Here is a 16548-nt window from a genome sequence, read left to right on the forward strand (position 1 = left end):
TTCTGACGGGCAGGTCTGACTCCATTCACCAAAGTATTATGCGGCGAGCACAATTACCTGAAAATAGAGCCCGAGACGCGGTGTGTTTGGCCACGTAAATTGCTCCGCCATACATTTAACAGCGCCGTGGGTCTTGAATCGTAGCCAGCCAGGGTGCATTGTGTCTACAGCTTGACTGCACCTCATGCGAAATTGACACAGTTGGCTCACGTTATTCTTTGGACACGGGCCAAGTGCGAATGGCGTGCGAGCATCTTCCATCAAGAGGCGCTGCAGTATTCGCCAACAGCATTACGCGTTGGGGTTTTAAGTTTGGTTTGGTGCAAACAATTACACGGTCAAGAATAAAGTCGTTGCATCGTGGGAAGAGGCGCCCAAGTGTTGCGAAACGTAATTGTTGGGAATGAAGACGGCTGCGAGTTTCATTGACGTGTTGAGTGTTTTCGAGAGTGATGTCAGATCGTTTGTTTGCAGGCGCATCACTTCCCGCTGAATGCAGCAAGCACTTTCGCCGGCTGTATTACAACACCAGGGACTGTATGACACCAGCGTGTAAGTAAGGAAGTCTGCACCCAGCCTCTTTTGTGCAATTGTGAACAAAAAAAACGAGTAAACGTGCATTAGAACGTTTGAAATACGTTGGTATGGTTTGGAACGTATTTAATTTTTTTAAATGAGAAAATGTAATATATTATATTCTTGGTTCTTTCGGTAAAGTCACGTAGAAGAGAAATAATAAAATAATAAAAATATGAAACAATACAATTATCACGACATTTTCTTGCTGTAGATTTCACACCTGATGATTGCTTGTGTTGCAGTCAGAACGTCATGATAATTATTTTGTTTTATATATTTTTTATTTCCCTTTTACTTTACTTTACCGAAAGAACCAAGAATATGAATCCCTGCAGTCACAAAAGCTTTAAATCAAAACATTTAATATAGTACTTTCGTGGTATTCCGATGGATTGACTCAGAACCACCCCATGGCGATTTAAACACAAACCCACTTTGACTTTTCATATAAACGATTCTCTGGCTGAATGGCATTGGTCACAACACTCGACTCATAGCTGGAAGGCTCCGAGTTCAAATCCCAGTGGAGGTTTCCATTCGTCTGAAATCCATTTGGGTTCAATGCAGCGAGTACAAATTTGTTATAAGTCAAGTGGTCATCCCACGGAGAATCTCTCTGCCACACTGGATGGTTCCGAATAAGCCATGATTGGGCCCTAGGACCAAGCCTCCAATAGTGCAGGTGGGGTGTAATTGGTGGCAGATTTTGATTAAATAATAACACGTTTCATGAACAATTGTAATATGCAGTATTCAGAAACCTCCTGTCCATCACCAAAATGTGCCATAAATGCACACACGTTATTTCCGTGTCTCCGCTTGTTGCTCAAGATAACTTTTAAATGACTGCGATTTGTGTTTTTTGCACAACCCTGATCTCAGATTACAAGCGTTGTGCGAGACTTCTCACGCGACTTGCGATGAGTCCACACTGCCTGGCGCGCTGACCGCTCGGACCGTCACACACTCACAACAATGCCCACGTGTGATGCCGCGACATGACATTTGTTGCGATGATTGATCCTTAATGTGCTTTAATATATTGGTGAACATTAAACAAACATTAAAGATCATAGCAACAAAAATTGTCATATGGTTGCTGCTGCTGCTGCTGCATGCATCCGAGGCCCATACCGCTACCCCAATATTGCGTATGCTTTCATTTCACTTTTAACCGAACGCATAACTTAGATTTTCGGAAAAATGCATAAAATATATTTCAATGGCAACTATGTTTTGAATTTCTAGGGCCCAATTTTATTTTTTGTTACACATCAATCACAACCACAACTGTAAACGTCGGAGTCACGTAATTGTAAGCTGTGCCAGTGGGATTCTCTTTGGCAGCATCGGGGAATTCCCTCTGCCAACAGCCTGCTTGCTGCTCCTCTCACTTTTGGCAGGTCTACCGAGATCTCTATAATCCAATGCTTTCCCTTATATCAGAAAACATCTCAAAATGAAGATCACAATAGCAGAGCCATCTTTTAAGACCTCGCGCGGTCACCTGTGCAACAAAATAAATGGGCTCAGAGATAATTGCTTTGTGAATTGTCGCACAAGTAAAACATGTGTGCGTGTAAACTTATGATTCCACTGTATAAATGCCAGAGTACAGTATTTTGTAATAGACTGCTGTTATTTCAGTATTGCCACGTTAGTGTGTGCTGTTATATATCTTTACTCATAAACATGTTCACGCTCCAATCAACAATGCGTCTGTGTGGTGATTGTGTGAAGTGAGGCATGCTATACGAGACCTTTTTACCAGTATCAAGACAACATTTTAATAGACTACCCTATATTTGGCTTCCTCTGTTACGGTATTTACTTTTAGCCATGAGTTATTCCTCTTCTTAGCGATGTTTCCTGCCGAAGCCAACTTAATCTTTCAAAGTTCCCCAGTAACTGCACCACGCCATTTTCTTGCAGCACAAGGGACAATGTTGACCCGCCATCTTGGAAATACCCAGACTGCTTTGCACGTTTTCAGTTGAAATACTTTTATTCAGCATATTGTAGTAAAATATGCATTTTGATTTAAGATTATAAGCAAATGTTATGACAGTTTGTTCATATATGAATGTACCAAGTGTTGTTGTTTTTTAAGCAATAAAGATAGGATTCCCAGTGGAGAAAGAGATTTTTGCACTGGAAACCGTGGACAACTTAAGGGAGCTGCTGCAAGCCAAATGTGTTTAGTGGACAAAATTGCAGGGGGGCATATGAAGGTGTTTACATTGGGTTGTCTGCAAAGAAGATGCTGTGTTAAAAAAAACTCAAATAGTATCCCTATTCTGCCCCACACTGAGAAGCTTGCACATGTAGTTATGGATTGTTTTAAATGCAAATGTTGCATGTAATAAAATCGGGTGTGTTCCCTGACATTGGCTTCCATTGTTCTGGAGGTTTGGCCATCGTCCCTTTTCGTGATGTGGACTACCCAAGCTCACTTAATTTTCTATTATGGACACAGTTTAACCAATTTAACCAAAAAAGTTTCACCAGAAAACAATGCATATCCATGGACTCGGTAACACCTTGCAACATCATTAAATATGAGAATCAAATCGTTTGAAAGCACAGATTTACATATTAGTTGTTTCCGTTAAATTACGTAGAGCAAGGAAATGTGTGTGTGCGTGTGGTGTTGCTGCTGGTGCAACTCCTAAGCCACGGAGCTGAGAAAGGCCTTGCAGCAGCGTAAACATTGCTGGTACACTTCCTCAAACCCTTCATCGCCACCCTGAGAGAATGACAAAGAATAATCAGCCTTTATAGTTCACAACAACGCTGACACTTTGCATTATTTATTTGCAAAATGATAGCCACATCTTCTTACATTTCATTTTTGGTAAATATCATGTGGTTAAGTTTACCGTTAAACTGTTGCAAGAAGCCATTACTATGCATTTATCGTGATCAATGAGTCGCACAAACATAAGTAACACATAAAAAAAATTCATTTCACATAATTAGCCATAAAACACTGCAATAGACAGACACATTAAAAGTTAGGTAAACATGGGCCTCGGTATCATCTCTTAACACTTTTACGCGGCAAAAAGTTACAACGAACAGTATATATTCTCAGTGAATCACATAAGTGATGCTTGGAATGTATTTAAAGCAAATAAGACCACCCAATGAGAATGGGGGAAAGAAGCTGGGGCGATGCGTTGCGGGTGGAGGAGTGTGGGGGGCGAGGGTGGAGAGAGACGAGGGAGGGTGGGAGAACCATCACGGGGAGAGTGAAGGATTAGGCGAGGACGGGATCACACAATCGCGAATCTCACGCAGTTAAAAATAAACGTGCTGTGCATGCGCACTTGCTCCCGTGTCTGGTCATCGAAAGCACGGATAGTCGCGTCTACGCGTAACATGGAGTCAATGAAACCAGTCAATATTCCGATTTTTTTACCGCAATATATACACAAACAGGACATTTTATGCATCTTTTGTTCACAGAACATGATGCTTTGAGAAACCAGCGATACAGCACGATGCATTTCGTTTACGTTTATCTTATGGAGATGTTGTGGTGCCGCGTGCTGCCTAACAACAACACATCACTCGTTGGCACCACGCATTCACCGCTTACATAGTAGGGGTCCTTGATGATGAGTTGCTTCTGAGGGTCAAACTTCCCCAACAAATCTATGTTGGCCTTGCAGTTGCTCACGTTCTTAGCAGATCGCTGCAGATCTCTGTTAAAAAAAACACACACATACCGTCATCAATTTGAAGTGTACTTCTTCCCACCCTTAAATATTACCGATACACTGTTATCCAAATGCCAAACATTACACAATGTATGGTTGTCGTTATCAAATACGCGAGTCAACAAGCAAGAGTATAAATGTATATTTTAAATGTATAAGATTATATATCTTCAAGATTACATCCCATTCAACAACTTCAAACACGAAACAAATAATGCTGCAAAGTTAAAACAATGCATCTTTTTCAAACCTCGATTTTCATTTATACTGAGTGAATTACCGTAAAGCACTTTCAAAACTGAGCAATAATACACAAGTAATATCATAATAGGCTATCATCTGAGAGCATACAAAGGGCCATATCACAATAACTGAGTTGTGGACTTGAGTTGTGTCCATGAGCTAGTTGTTCTGCACACACGTGATTAATAATTCTTCAGCCCTAGGAGAGGCAAAATTTAAATCCCTAAAATGTTTTGTAGTTTTGTACAGTTGTTTGTGAACATGTCAAGACAACCTCTGGCTATGGCTGTATACTCAAAATATTTTTCCCGGGAAGTCTGAGCCACCAAGCATCTATGAACAAGACATTCAAGTGCTATTTTGCAATATGTATGAATGCTGTTAATGCCAGTGACTCCAGCAACAGTGACCAAGTGGCAGGGGGGGGGATCGACTCTCATAAGCAGAAGAGAATAAAAGTTAAAATGCCTCTGGATATAAACAAAACATTGAGTGCGAAATCAATATTTCACAGGTTCGCACAAAGACAAAGATCCCCTGTATAGCCTTCAACGGAATGTTGGGGCAAGTGCTCTTAGCGAGCACCTATGAAGGCAGGTACGGCACACGAGGAGGTGGGCGCCCAGCACCACGGCCGGCCTGCCTTTGTCTCCCCAGTGGAGTTGTTTTACACATCGTATCAGGTACTCATTTGAGGCCGAGTCGACATAGGGGAGGCAAGGAAAAACATAACATTTTGGAGCCCAGATTTGTTTAAACGAACCTGAGATTGCTTTCGTCCATACAAAATATGTAATCAAATGTTTTGAAGTCATCCTTTGTTATCTAAAACAGACACACAAAAAGATGCATTAGTTCATCATCAAACAACTTAAAAAAAAACAGTTAGTTCACTGTCAGTAATGTACTCCCAATCACTTTATTTACAAACAAGGTACCTGCAGAGAAAGTCTAACAAATGATGAAATCACAGAACAGAAGAGAATTTTTTTTTTTGTCATTTCAATCACCACCTATAAACCTGAAGGTGTGATCATCTGTCTCAAAAAATGGAGATCACTGTGTGATATTTAAACTGTGAAGGGTGAGGAAAGAGAAGGGAAGAAATAATTGAGTATGAAGTGGCATGAGTGGGAGTAATAGCAAGAGGGGGGAGTGCTTAAGACATCACATCTTGTTATAAAATGGCACACCTGCCAATTTAAATGTAATATCTAAGGTGTAACGCAGTTTCAGATGCTATGAATAAAAGTAAAAACCAAACAAGGAACAAAACCCATGCAATAACATTTCCCAACTTATTATGAGATGTAAATCAAGTACTGTAATTCAAAATCTGAGGAGTAAATACATATTTTGGATGTAAATCTTTCAAGATGCCTCAATGTCATGGCAAAAAGTATCATGTTCTCCACAATCATGTGACCTAACGATTACAGTTTGAATGTTTTGCAATATATTTTAGTCATGAATATGATTATGCTTATGGTTACTTATATATCATTTGTAATTACTTAAGTTAATGTTAAATATTCAGGTATTTTCCCAAGCTCCTAACTTAAAGTTTGGATTTAAATGACTTTGTTACACAATCTTTACGGAAAAGTTACTTTTGCCTTTAGTGCCATTTCACATGCAACATTCTCCTTAGAGTGTTTGATATAGTTAATAGACATCGTGGCACCAAGCCCCTTATTTCGCACCTGCCGGGCGTGGTGGTTGACATTTACATCGTGCTTACTCAAGCAGGCAAGGGCTCGTGAGTCAGGGGAGCTTCCAATGTTCCAGTCACTTGTTGCAGCACTGTCTATCCTCCACTGCATGACGGTCGTTAGAGGGGGGAGAGTGGGTGGGGAGAGTGGGTGGAGAGAGATAGAACGAACCACACACAGACAGTTCACAGTGAGCTGATGGGAGATGGGAGACTATACCTCTCGAGCAATGTGGTTTGTGGATAGCTTGTGCTTTCTTAGGCAGGCTTGTGAGCGATAGTCTGCTGGGCTCCCTGCCTCATGCCCGTAGGTTCCAGCACTGTCAATATGCCACTGCATAATAAGTACCACGTGAGGTGGAAATAAAGTGAAAAGGAAATTACAGAAAATTTTGTAAAGCCACAAATATACAAGCCTTCCTTTTACAACCACCGCATAAACTGGCATAATTTTTATTTTAAACATTGCACTCCTCACTTAAGGTGTTATGAATGGCTTATTCATCTTAAATGCAGATGACAGTGTAGGACAATACAAGAAGTTGAAAAGGTTAACACTGATTTTTGCCTAAAAAAACGACTACATTCTGCTTTACAATTAATTTTCTTGGATTAGCTTAAGTAAATCTGGGGAGGGGAAACCAAAACAAGTGTTTGTGGTGGATAGGGGATAAGGCAGAAGTGCTGACACTAACAATAAACCCCTTAACTCATGTTTCTTTAAGTTTTCCTCTTGAAACCCTAAGAATGCTTTGGCTGCCACTGTCATCCGCTTCAAATCGGGTAGTTAAATTCATATTTTTGCATTACTGGTAACTGAAATATAAAAAGGTAGAAAAACAGGTTAATGCACGTATAGAAATATCCAGAGCACCAAACACATGTTCAGGTTTTTTAATTGAGAATAGAAGAAAATTGTCGGAGTGTAAATGGTCAGCACACTGGACCCAAACGGTGCTCACGCTCGCTGGTTCTCCTCCATCTCCCGGCAACGGCAGTTAAAACGACGTGGCATGTTTGATAAATTCCGCCATGCCTGTCCCCCCCCGAAGCAGAATAGTTACACCATAGTTTAACACATAGGCTTTCGCGACCAATATCATCCATAACAGAGGTTTTTGGGGTTAGATCGCATAAATATATAAATGTGTCGTTAAAACCCGCCACCACCCGACACAGCCAACTAATAAGGGTTGTCACATAAACAGAACGTGGCCAATTCGTCACTAGTACAGCACACCGGTGTGTTGGAGTGCCAAGTCACAGCATTTACAATCTGAGTACGACGTTTCACCAGATGAAGCTAGTTGTAATTACTGGCGAAACGTCGTACTCAGATTGTAAATGCTGTGGCTTGGCTTTCCAACACACCAGTGTGCTGTACTAGTGACAACCCTTACTAGTTGGCTGTGTCGGGTGGTGGCAGGTTTCAACGACACATTTATATCTTGACTTAAAGCTTTCATGACTGCAGGAATTCATATTCTTTGGGTCTTTCGGTAAAGCCACGTAGATAGAAAAAATAATAAAAATATCACGACGTTTCGATCGCAACACAAGCAATCGTCATCAGGTGAAAAATTATGACGATTGCTTGTGTTGGGATCGAAACATCGTGACATTTTTTTTTCTACGTGGCTTTACCGAAAGACCCAAAGAATAAGACACATTTATATATTTTAGCGATCTAATCCAAAAAACCTCTATTATGGAGGTACACCATAGTTAATTGGGAGATCGCACGGTATGGGGTAAAGTGTGGGTATGCCCACCTACTCCAAGTGTGGTCAGAAGCACGGAGTGGATAGAATACCCCCTGGAGCTTCCTCTACTGGAGGCTCTTCCACCAGCAGTGCCATGAGTCAGTAATTGAAGGGCTCCAGTAGAGGAGATCATATTAGCAACATGTCCTGCTCAAGCCCACTCACTTGCTTTGATTTTGTTAACAGTCAATGATGTCTCTTAACTTGCACATGCTCCTTTCTTTAATTTTAATTCTAAGCACGCATATCTGCATGCTTTTTTGGCACGGTATTAGACTTTTGTTCAATATTCCTATGTATACGATCCATGTCATAGCAGAGAATATACACAGATTCTAAACAATTTTAGAAATATTGTGGCATGTTGCTTCATATTCAGTTTGGTTTCCCAAAAAATCTCTCCATCCTGCTGCCGTCCACCTATTTATTTCACAATTACTCTCATCAGGAGGCACCTACGATAGGTAATGACATATTACGGAAACATACCTGGTCGGCAACCCCTTGCTCTGTTACCATCTTGCGGAACACGGCTTCCGCAATAGGCGAGCGACAGATGTTACCTGCAGTGAAAGCACAACGTTTGCCATTAACATTGGGATGCACGTGAGCAATTTTACAGTGTTATTAAGCTCTATTCAAAACCACAAAGCAGTGCGATACATATTATTTGGGTCTTTCGGTAAAGTCAAGTAGATTATCTACGTGACTTTGAATATGAATTCCTGCAGTCACGAAAGCTTTAAGTCAAGATTCAGTGCGATACAGGTCCATGAATGTTTATACAACCCTGGAAGGGTGATATGCAGCTTAGGGTCGGCACGGTTTGAACCGACTCAAACTGGTTTCAAATTGAGCAATCCAAACCAAACCAGCGACGACTGAACCAAACCAAACCAAAACCAAACCAAACTAAGCTAAACCAAACCTCTTAAGTTGGCTTGAACCAAACTAGTTTGAGCCGGTTCCACCCTGTCCGAGCCAAACCGAGTCGGTTTTCGTAGCCCCAAACCAAACCGAACCAGTTCAAACAGAGCCAAACCAAACCGATTTGGTTCGGTTCAAACCGCGGTTTGGTGGTTTGAGCCAAACCGTGCCGACCCCTAGATATGCTGCAAGGGTGTGCCCAAGTTTGGCGTGCCTGATGCGGCAGAAACTGAAGGGCTCAAGTTGCAGGCAATGTGCATCGCTCACTGTATTAAGACAGCTGTAAATGACCAGGAAGCTTGGTGACTATAACCCGGTATCAAATCACACAAATCTAGTCGACTTCAATAACTGTGCAACACGAGTTATAATTCAGAAGTGGCAAAAGCAATGTTTAAAAAAAACTTGTTTTTTTTGTTTCTCAAAATGATGATGCAGTACTCGTCTGGGTTACATTATTTTAAGTTAAACAAATCTATAGGCTGTTATGTTGTCCCTAAACCGGTTTGGCGATTGTAAAGGTCGTGACGAAAAGTAAGAACCCACGCCCGTCAAGAGCCTGCCTACGTGCAGCACGAACGTGGCTCACTCACCACTAGGGGCAGGCAGCCATGCACACAGCTGGCCACTGATGACATCAAAGACAAAGATCCCCCGTGTAGACTTAACAGAGTGTTGGGCCAAGCGCTGTTCGCAAACGCCTATGAAGGCCGGCACGGCACACGAGGGGGTGGGTGGGCCAGCAACCACGCCCGGCCGCCTTTGTGAGTCGACCTAGGGGAGGCCCAGGACCGGTTTAGATAATCGTCACTGGTGTTGGCCATCAGCGGGAATCGAACCCGCGTCTCCAAGTTCGTAGCGCTAACCACTACACCACCGCTCCCCACACCATGACACCGCAGGCACTCACACATCCTGACATTTGGCTTGTGTAAGCGACGTTGACTGGTGGTGCATGTACGGTGTGAACTTCTTTCGCGCCGTACGGAGGTGCGGGTGCCACGACCACTTGGAACGGAGCTGTCCCAGCTCGCGAGCAACAGAAGGCCATCCCCAGGGCCTCGTGCTCCACTCCACCATTCACTCTCCTCCAGATCAACCACCTCAAGACAACTCCCTCACACTCCTCCATCACTACCTCACCCCTCCCTCACTCCACCATCGTCACAATCCTCTCTCACACTCCTCCCTCACTCCACCATCGTCACACTCCTCCGTCACCCCGGGGGCTCGGGGAGCAGCGACAAGAAGCCAACCGGGAGGAGCAACCCGCCCGGCGCGCCATTAACGTAGGGAGAGCTGCCACCGGGGGCTCCCCTCGCCACCCACCCACCCACCTCGCCTTCGACTACAGCTGGGGCACCGGGCGTAGTGCAGACGCGCGGTGTAGGGCAAGGCGAGTGTGTAAAGGCGAGCGCCGTGTACGCGAGACCTCCCCTCCCCGCGTTGTTCCTCCTCAACCCTCTCCTCCTTCCTCACCGAGGCAGACGAAGAGCGCGGACGAAGCCATGACAGTGCAGCCTCCACGGGCGATCCAGAATCGAGAGAGCGATACTGCCACCGCACGAATCGATTCCTCAACGTGTCTTGATTGCGTTGTAAACGCAGCAGAAATGACGCGCTCCCCCCACCCCGGTATGGGATGATGGGTGTAGTCGCGGCGGCGTTCACTATTCACGAACGCCATCCGCCGTGCCCGCGTGATTCCAAAAGAATTTCGCCACCGAAAAGAATCGGATTGGAATCGATGACCAGTTGTGGAACCTCGCGCGGCGCGGTTGGGACTGCATCGATTCAGCGATTAGTCCGCACGAATCGATTCGCGGTCTCTGCAATGGGTGAAAGGATTTTTTGTATTGCGGCCCGCAGGCGAAACAGAAGTTGAAAAGTAAATTTTGAATGTCAGCAGGGAAGAAGAACTCGAGAGAGAGAGGCGAGTATGAATCTCACGAGAAACTAAATAAACCTGTTTTTTTTTAACTAAGGGCCGTCCATAAATGACGTCAAGCACCTAGGGGGGGGGGGGGGTGAGAAATGGGACGTCACGTCAAAATGCACAACTTTTAATAAATATAGACAACACGTTCTAGTTAATTAAATAGACTTTTTAAACAGGTCCCTGCGGGGTGGGCTGGTAGGAACGAATAACCAAAGAATATAAACATAATGTATTATTACACTTGTTTAGCCAGGAAAGCCTCACTGAGTGTAAAGGTTTTTGTAGGGTCCTGCCAAGTGTTTGCAGTAGGGGGCGATGCTGCTACACCGAATCGGACGATACGAAGGGAGAGTTTGAGGCCTAGTTCTAGGCTTTAGGCCTAGCTGTAGGCTTTAGGCCGCTGTGAGTTAATTTTTAATTTAAATGTTTTAATTATTAATGTAAAAGCTTTAAATGTAAATGTTTATATTTAAAAACATCAGGGAATGTAACATTGTTAAACATTAACTCCCTTTCACACACGCGGGGGTACGATACGAAGGGAGAGTTTGAGGCCTAGTTCTAGGCTTTAGGCCTAGCTGTAGGCTTTAGGCCTAGCTGTAGGCTTTAGGCCGCTGTGAGTTAATTTTTAATTTAAATGTTTTAATTAAAAGCTATCTCAGGGAATTATAAGGGAATGTTACACTTGTTTAGCCAGGAAAGCGTCACTGAGTCTAAAGGTTTTTGTAGGGTCCTGCCAAGTGTTTGCAGTAGGGGGCGATGTTGCTTCACGTAATCGGACATCGGACGATACAATCTATTGTAGGCTGGTTCACTTCGTGCCTACCAGTATAAAGGTTTTCTCCTACATCAGAGTGCAGAGCACATTAAATACGCACTACAATGACAATAGTTTAAAGCGATTTGAAGCATGTTTTATTTTCAAAATGGAAATATGGTTTTAGGGAGGGGGGCAGAGCTTTGTGACGTCATATTTGAGGGGGGGGGACTGACTTTTTGTGATGACGTGACGAGGGTGGGGTCAAAAATCGTCCACAATCGCGTGACGTCATCGTGTGGACATGTATAGCAGCAGCCAAATACTAAACAATGTTTTACTTTACCAAGGTAAGGCTCACCGAGCTATATTAGCTCTTTTTTTCAGAAGCGACCTGGCCACAAATGATTGCTAAACGAAGTGGGCTTATCGTGTATAAAGTATAGCAGCCAAAAAACGATTTTAAACTCAGGTTGCTTATTCTACATGTGGAGGGAACACCCGGACCCGGAGGAAAAAAATCCACGCGACCACGGGGAGACACGCAAACTCCAAATATACAACAGCAGGCGTCAGGGTCGACATCGAACCCACGAGCTCCTGCATACCAGGCGAGGTAGTTAACGTCTCATCGCCATTTGCAGGAGTGATCTCGGGGTCACCAATTTTTTTTTAAAAGCTAAAGTACTATACAGCGCTGAAGGAAAATGAACAAAAATATATAGCCCGATGTCACTCGCACTATGGAATTTATGTTAAAGAATAAATTGCTTCCAATATCTCAATAAAAGCAATACGCCAGGGTGCCAAACATTGGCACCATGTACACCGTCCCTGGTTTTGCTTACGCATTTTAAGAGTGGTCTTAAAGTGGTTGTCATTTGTAAATGTTCCAGAATATGGACTCAAGTCGTGTAATAAAAAAATCGTTCACAATTCCACGAGTAACTTTACAATCCCCAAGTTATAATTGTTTACATTTTAAATACTGTACACTGCTCGACTATTCATCATACAATATGGACGAGACAAAATATGGAATTTAGCTAGGTTTTCACTTCACATTTTAAATTAACCTCTACCATTGATTTGGTGACCTACTCTTCAGAGGCATGCTCCCTGTTGGCATGAGGGGGGGGGAATAGCTTTTGAACTCGGTAGGAGGAACCGCAGGACAGAGAATCACCGAAGAATTTGCTGGAAACAAAAAAAACATCGATGTTTACAATTTATTAAAACATGTATTCGACATTTCAAAAATATTTTATCATTTTAATAAAAACTGATAAACTTATTACATATGATCCATCGAGTGGTTTTCATTATAAGAGGGGGGTTCAAACTTCTGGGCCATATATTGTTGGATATACCAGGGAATGGTGTTGCAGCTTTCATCTATTTTGAGTATACTCAAAACAAGTGGAACATTCTAGATTGCTTTGTCCTTTATTTATTATTGGGAATGCATAAAACAATAACTCGGGTACTGAATGTCCAATACCAAGAGAGGGAGAAAACAAATCTAACAAAAACACATTTATTTGCCAAAATATTCCTTTTGAAACGTCCTGAATAATGCATCAGAAAAGAGACTCTTCTTAATTGTAGGCTTCTTCCCATCTACAGGTTTGTCTTTGGCTTTTCTTCCTCGGTTTTGCGCCAGGATCTATAAAATACAAAAATGTATAATATTGTTTGCATAGCGGTGAAGCGATTTCTTGGAATTAACAAAATGTATTCTGTAAAAACACAATCCATTCAAATACATAAAACCAGTGACAATCGTAACAATGCATAACCATCTCAGTCTGCATATGAGGCACATTAACTTTTGCTTATTTTGGGTTATTTGAATTGTAAAATCTGGGAAAAAATAACGGTAGGATTACTAATCAAACATTCACCACAAATTACTGACAGCAGCTGAATATTTCATGGATGATTTAACTTGCGTGCTGTTCAGTATACAGTATTTAAAATTGTATTCTTTATTCATGTGTTTAGGTGGTCCAAGAAGAACAAATAGAACATTGTGTCCATCATTAACATGCAGTGACCGACGTGTGGCTGGGCTTAAGCATATCCTTTACCTTTAATAACGAAATAAATCAGGTATAGTGAGCAACCGTGATAGCATTGGATACGCCAATTGAGTTCTAAATAATTATTTTTAATTTTTTTATTAAAGAAAATCTAATTTTTACATGAGGCATTTCTCCCACCTTATTCCGTCACATTTGCAAGCCAGGTTTTAAACCAAAAACAGCATCTTAAGGCTAATTTTCAATTGGCTTCACTGAGAAATAAAACTAAAGCCAAGTAAAATAAATGCGTTATTTAAATAACACAACCTCCGTTGTTATTGATGACTCCTTAAAATGCATTCATTAAATGTGTCGGTCACTTGCCCACAATGTGAACATTCTAGAGCCCTGGCGAGTACCTTTTGTGTAATTTTTTTTGTAGAAGATGACTGGTTCTTCAGCAGGTACTGCAAATTCGTTTTATAGGGATTGGCATTTTGTTTGCGTTTATATTCCTCTACAAAAAAAAACAAAGTATCACATTAACGTTTGCAAAGTTATGTACGTTTCATGCAGTAGAAAATCGCACATCCAAACATCCAGCACATTATACCGACGACACCTCTACTCCATCGGATTATGGGCACGTGACAACAGCGAGCGGAGTCAATTATACTGTTTTTTTTCGGTAAAGTCACGTAGGTAAAACATTAAAGTCATTTTGCTGTGACGGTACCGACAAAACCAAAGAGTATGAATCCTTGCGGTCACGAAAACCTCAAATCTAGGCTGTCAATTGCCATATTGTTCCAAGTGTAATATTGCTACTGATGTATAGAAACCCACATTAGATTATATTCCACATTTGCAATCCTATCACAACTTTTGCAATCCCCATTCACAGGAAACGTGATTGTCATGACAATATAATGCAAACTTACCGATGGCAGATTTTACACTTTTATTTTTTACTGTTGGTTGGTTACGCATCCGTTTCTTTTGTAGTTTCTTATTGGTTTTGCTTTTCTTTGCAATGCTTTGAACTGAATGTTCAGCAGACTTCGTTTTTCCTAAAAAAAACCACACAACCCAAAACAAACATAACATTCTTCAAAAGTTAGTGTTGTATACGAAAGGGCTTGCCAGGAAATTCACATTTAAGATCCGCAAGATCCTGAATACACTTCTAAAAATTATCCACTCCCCTAACCACCTTTGTAATAAACTTTTAGCCAACAGTAGCCGTCCTCAAACTTGCCCCCATACTATTCTCAGGTTTTTTCGGTAAAGTCACGTAGGTAAAAACATTAAAATTAATTGCAGTCACGAAAGCTTCAAATCTAGAATTATTGCCCCCATACTGACGAAATATGGAAGAATTTCTATACCTGGTGGCAGGAGAAATGCGCACCATCCCAACCCTGTTAATCGGAGATGCTTCATAACGGACACTGCTTGTTCGTCATGGAGTACTGTGCCTTAAGCTGTATGGATTATATACAATACTTAAGGCATCGTATCATAAAGTACCCGCAGTTCTATTGAAATGTACATTTTTAAGAAAATAGTGCATAGTTGTACTGTACACGCATCCAGAGGTTGAGAGACAATAACCGCTTATGACGATGGCGTGGGGAATCCTTAATCGAAGCGGTTACAAAAATAGACCCCACTATTTAAGCACTGCCAACCAAAGCCTCCCCATATGGTTAGATTGTAGCAAACGATTGGAGCGGTACCCACAGCCGCACACAACACGATGCCGAATCCAGTACCAACACAGCATGGCCCCACATGTACAGGATGGTCCAAATGTTTAATCCACCCCCCCAAAAAATTTGACCGCTAACATGTTTTTCCTTTGAATATTCATTTCTGTTTTAGATAACCCTTACTTAGATTTTAAAAAATAATTAAGTCCAGATAATTAAATGTGGGTCACAAGACATCCGGACCACCCTGTAACAGGCCACGTGGGTGGCACTGCTCAGGCGCAGCGTAGGCCCCGTGGCCTTCTCGTCCGAGAGTGAGAAGGCCGCGCGGGGGGGGGAGAAGGGCTCCCTTCCTCACCCTTGCGCGACGCCGTGGTGACCCGCGGGGCCGCGTCGTCCTCAGCCTGCAGCAGCTCCAGGCCGCGACGCACCAGCGCGGCCGACATTGCAGCTTCTCTACAGCGGCTGAGCGGGTGCGGGGGATTGTGGGAGGCCGGAGGTACCGCGGTAATTTTCACCGCCGTAAGGGTCCGCGGCGAACCACGTGGTCCACTTTCAAGGGGACGACCTGAATATTTACATTTGTATAGGAGGAATCCGATGCGCTACCAAGCTTTTTCACAGATGTTCAGAAGGGGCACGAGGTCAGAACGTTACAAGAATAAAAAAAACCCCCAACATATGTGAAAAGTATAGGAAAGGTAAACAAATTATTTTAAAAAATTCAAGCATTTTTTTCTTACCAGGTGAGAATCAGAATATGTACTTATACTGGAGGAATCCGATGAGCTATTAAACTCTTTTTCACAGATGTTCCGAAGGGGAACGGGGTCAGAACCGGTACAACAATACAAAACACGATAGGAGTGCAAAGTATAGGTAAATAAAATCACTTTTAAAATACAATACAAACAAAACGAAACGTTGCTTAATCTCACCAGGTAAAGCCCATTGAGCTATTCGCTTATTTTTCAGAAGCGACCTCACCACAAATGATAGCTCAACAAAGTGATTTGTCTTGGTTCTTTCGGTAAAGTCACGTAGAAGGGAACTAATAAAATAAAAACATAATAAAATGATCACGACGTTTCGGCCACAACACAAGCAGCCGTCCTCAGGTGAAGAAACAGCTGTCGGAAAGACAACGCTGTCCAAGAGCGCTCTTTCCGAC

The 16548-nt window shown here is 42.4% G+C and overlaps 2 protein-coding genes across 3 annotated transcripts; both read right to left on the reverse strand.

Annotated features, from left to right (window-relative positions):
• Positions 1 to 1568: 1568 nt before the first annotated feature.
• ACP1 (acid phosphatase 1) lies at positions 1569 to 10612 on the reverse strand. 2 transcript variants are annotated; one of them, XM_078856391.1, is made up of 6 exons: positions 10425 to 10612; positions 8508 to 8581; positions 6476 to 6589; positions 5308 to 5369; positions 4181 to 4286; positions 1569 to 3325 (listed from the first exon to the last, which is right to left on the reverse strand). In XM_078856391.1, the coding sequence occupies exons 1-6, from the start codon at positions 10453 to 10455 to the stop codon at positions 3248 to 3250; spliced, it is 465 nt and encodes a 154-aa protein (XP_078712517.1). In that variant the 5' UTR covers positions 10456 to 10612; the 3' UTR covers positions 1569 to 3247. The 2 variants fall into 2 exon arrangements, with proteins under 2 accessions (XP_078712517.1, XP_078712516.1); XM_078856390.1 differs by lacking the exon at positions 6476 to 6589 and adding an exon at positions 6248 to 6361 and having other exon boundaries at positions 10425 to 10592.
• A 1233-nt stretch (positions 10613 to 11845) lies between these two features.
• RPS19BP1 (ribosomal protein S19 binding protein 1) lies at positions 11846 to 15913 on the reverse strand. Its single transcript, XM_078856131.1, has 4 exons — positions 15736 to 15913; positions 14607 to 14735; positions 14085 to 14182; positions 11846 to 13307 (listed from the first exon to the last, which is right to left on the reverse strand). Exons 1-4 carry the CDS (start codon positions 15821 to 15823, stop codon positions 13179 to 13181), a joined length of 444 nt encoding a protein of 147 aa, XP_078712257.1. The 5' UTR covers positions 15824 to 15913; the 3' UTR covers positions 11846 to 13178.
• Positions 15914 to 16548: the final 635 nt, after the last annotated feature.

The sequence above is a fragment of the Lampetra fluviatilis genome, chromosome 5 (genome assembly GCF_964198595.1).
Source record: "Lampetra fluviatilis chromosome 5, kcLamFluv1.1, whole genome shotgun sequence".
In the NCBI taxonomy this organism is placed as follows: Eukaryota; Metazoa; Chordata; class Hyperoartia; order Petromyzontiformes; family Petromyzontidae; genus Lampetra; species Lampetra fluviatilis.

Bases quoted from the DNA above. Each gene is read 5' to 3' on its own strand.
- ACP1 (XM_078856391.1), bottom strand. From the start codon at position 10,455: ATGGCTTCGTCCGCGCTCTTCGTCTGCCTCG. The intron at 4,287-5,307 runs GTTCGTTTAAAC...TTTTTTTAACAG, and splicing joins ATGGACGAAAGCAATCTCAG to AGATCTGCAGCGATCTGCTA. The intron at 3,326-4,180 runs GTAAGCGGTGAA...TCATTCTCTCAG, and splicing joins TCATCAAGGACCCCTACTAT to GGTGGCGATGAAGGGTTTGA.
- RPS19BP1 (XM_078856131.1), bottom strand. From the start codon at position 15,823: ATGTCGGCCGCGCTGGTGCGTCGCGGCCTGGAGCTGCTGCAGGCTGAG. The intron at 14,736-15,735 runs GTGAGGAAGGGA...GGTTTTTTTTAG, and splicing joins CACCACGGCGTCGCGCAAGG to GAAAAACGAAGTCTGCTGAA. The intron at 13,308-14,084 runs GTACTCGCCAGG...TGTATTTTATAG, and splicing joins CAAAAAAAATTACACAAAAG to ATCCTGGCGCAAAACCGAGG.